General features: G+C 41.9%; 1 protein-coding gene across 1 annotated transcript; it reads right to left on the bottom strand.

Moving 5' to 3' along the window:
• Positions 1-644: 644 nt before the first annotated feature.
• LOC138910039 (uncharacterized) lies at positions 645-1,151 on the bottom strand. The gene is made up of 2 exons (XM_070201257.1): positions 1,047-1,151; positions 645-965 (listed from the first exon to the last, which is right to left on the bottom strand). Exons 1-2 carry the CDS (start codon positions 1,149-1,151, stop codon positions 645-647), a joined length of 426 nt encoding a protein of 141 aa, XP_070057358.1.
• Positions 1,152-2,845: the final 1,694 nt, after the last annotated feature.

The raw sequence follows: 2,845 nt of genomic DNA, 5'->3' as shown, positions 1-2,845 counted from the left end.
CTTTGAACTCCAAATCCCTATGACGAACATCCGAATAAGATTTATGACGACTCTGAGCAGTCTTCAACCGCTCCTTAATGATTTTAACTTTTTCCATGGCCTGATGCACAAGGTCTGGCCATATCAACTATGCTTCCCCAATTTCGAACTACCCAATGGGAGATCTATATCTCCTACTATATAAAGCCTCGAACGGTGCCATTTGAATGCTAGTGTGATAGCTATTATTGTAGGAAAATTCTATGAGTGGTAAATGATCATCCCAACTACCTTTGAAGTCTAGAACTCAAGCACGCAACATATCCTCAAGCGTCTGAATAGTCCGCTCTGCCTGCCCGTCAGTCTGTGGGTGAAAGGCTATACTAAGATTCACCTGAGTACCCAAACCTTGCTGAAATTTCTTTCAAAAATTAGCAGTGAATTCCCCCCCCCCCCCGATCAGAAATGATGGAAACTGGGGTGCCATGCAACCTGACTATTTTTTTTATATATAGTTGAGCTTACTGTTCCGCTGTGTCGGTAGACTTAACCGACAAAAAGTGTGATGACTTCGTGACTCGATCCACAATCACCCAAATTGAGTCAAACTTGCGCAAAGTGCGCGGTAATCCTACCACAAAGTCCATACTAATCATTTCCCACTTTCACATTGGAATTTCTATGTTTTGTGCCAACTCACCAGGCCTTTGATGTTCGGCCTTCCCTTGCTGACAATTCGGACATCTTGCCACAAAATCCGCCACATTTCTCTTCATATCATTCCACCAATAGACTTCCTTAAGATCATGATACATTTTCGTAGAACCTGGGTGCAAGGAATACCTAGCAGTGTGAGCTTCAGTCATAATTCTTTCCCGGAGACCATCCACATTTGGAACAGAGAGTCGCCCTTGGTACCTTAGTGTACCATCATCCATTCCAAGAGAAAAGGCCATGGTCTTATGCTTATGAATACCCTCTTTCAACTGCACCAACAATGGATTGTTGTATTGCTTCTCTTTGACTTTCACAACAAGCGATGATTCAGCCCTATTTTGCACAATTACCCCTCCTTCACTAGAGTCCGCAAGACAAACTCCTAAACTAGCCAATCGGTGAACTTCCTTGTCTAATGGCCTCTGATACGCCTCCAAGTGAGCCAAACTACCCATAGATTTCCGGCTAAGAGCATCCGCCACAACATTAGCCTTCCCCGGATGGTATAAAATATCAATGTCATAATCCTTGAGTAATTCAAGCCATCTTCTCTGCCTCAGATTCAATTCCTTCTATTTGAAAATATATTGAAGTCTCTTATGGTCGTGAATATATCCACATGGACCCCATATAAATAATGACTCCAAATTTTCAATGCAAATACCACCGCCGCAAGTTCTAAATCATGTGTTGGATAGTTCTTTTCATGATTCTTTAGTTGCCTAGAAGCATAAGCTATCACCTTCCTATGTTGCATTAATACACATCCAAGCCCGATTCTTGAAACATCACAATATACCATAAATCCATCTATACCATCTGGTAGAGTCAACACCGGTGCCGTAGTCAATCTTGCTTTCAATTCCTGGAAACTCTTTTCACAAGCATCTGACCATTGGAACTTAATTGCCTTCTGCGTTAATTTAGTCAATGAAGAGGCAAGAGTAGAAAACCCCTCCACAAACTTTCTGTAATATCCAGCTAAGCCTAAGAAACTGCGAATCTCTGTTGGAGTTGTAGGCCTCGGCCAATTCTTCACAGCTAAAATTTTCTGAGGATCAACCTTAATTCCCTCACTAGAAACTACATGACCCAAGAATATGACTGATTCAAGCCAAAATTCACACTTTGAAAACTTTGCACATAACTGGTGCTGATGTAGGGTTTGCAGAACTACCCTGAGATGGTCAGCACGGTCCTCCTGACTTCATGAATATACAAGAATATCGTCAATGAACACTATCATAAAGGAGGGTGCTGATGTAGGGTTTGCAGAACTACCCTGAGATGGTCAGCACGGTCCTCCTGACTTCATGAATATACAAGAATATCGTCAATGAACACTATCATAAAGGAGTCGAGGTATGGCTTAAAAATGCGATTCATAAGATCCATGAAGGCTGCTGGAGCATTTGTTAACCCAAAAGACATTACTAAAAACTCAAAATGCCCATATCGGGTTCTAAAAGCTATTTTCGGAATATCCCGCTCCCTGATCTTCAATTGGTGATACCCGGATCGTAAATCGATTTTGGAGAAGTACTTGGCACCTTGCAATTGATCAAACAAGTCATCTATCCTTGGCAGTGGGTACTTATTTTTTATTGTTACCTTATTAAGCTATCAATAGTCAATACATATTCTCAGTGACCCATCTTTCTTTCTCACAAAAAGGACCGGTGCGCCCCAAGGCGACACACTTGGCCGCATAAAACCTTTTTCTAACAAATCTCTCAATTGTTCCTTTAGCTCTTTCAATTTTGTCGGTGCCATTCTGTAGGGTGGAATAGATATAGGATGCGTGTCTGGCATTACATCAATCCCAAAATCAATCTCTCTGTCTGGTGGGATCCCTGGGAGTTCATCCGGAAAGACTCCAGGAAATTCATTCACAACAGGCACAGACTCAAGTGTAGGTGCCTCAGCATCGGTATCCGTAACCTGGACCAAATGGTAAATACATCCCTTGTTGATCATTTTCATGGCCTTTAGGTAAGAAATAAACCTACCCTTCGGCACTACATCATCACCCTTCCAATCAATAACTGGCTCATTTGGAAATTCGAACCTAACAGTTCTGGTTCGGCAATCAAGCTTGGCAAAATAAGAATAAAGCCAATCCATCCCCATTATCACATAAAAATCGACC

Source organism: Nicotiana tomentosiformis, chromosome 4, assembly GCF_000390325.3.
Source record: "Nicotiana tomentosiformis chromosome 4, ASM39032v3, whole genome shotgun sequence".
In the NCBI taxonomy this organism is placed as follows: Eukaryota; Viridiplantae; Streptophyta; class Magnoliopsida; order Solanales; family Solanaceae; genus Nicotiana; species Nicotiana tomentosiformis.
This window is presented reverse-complemented; position numbering and strand designations above follow the sequence as displayed.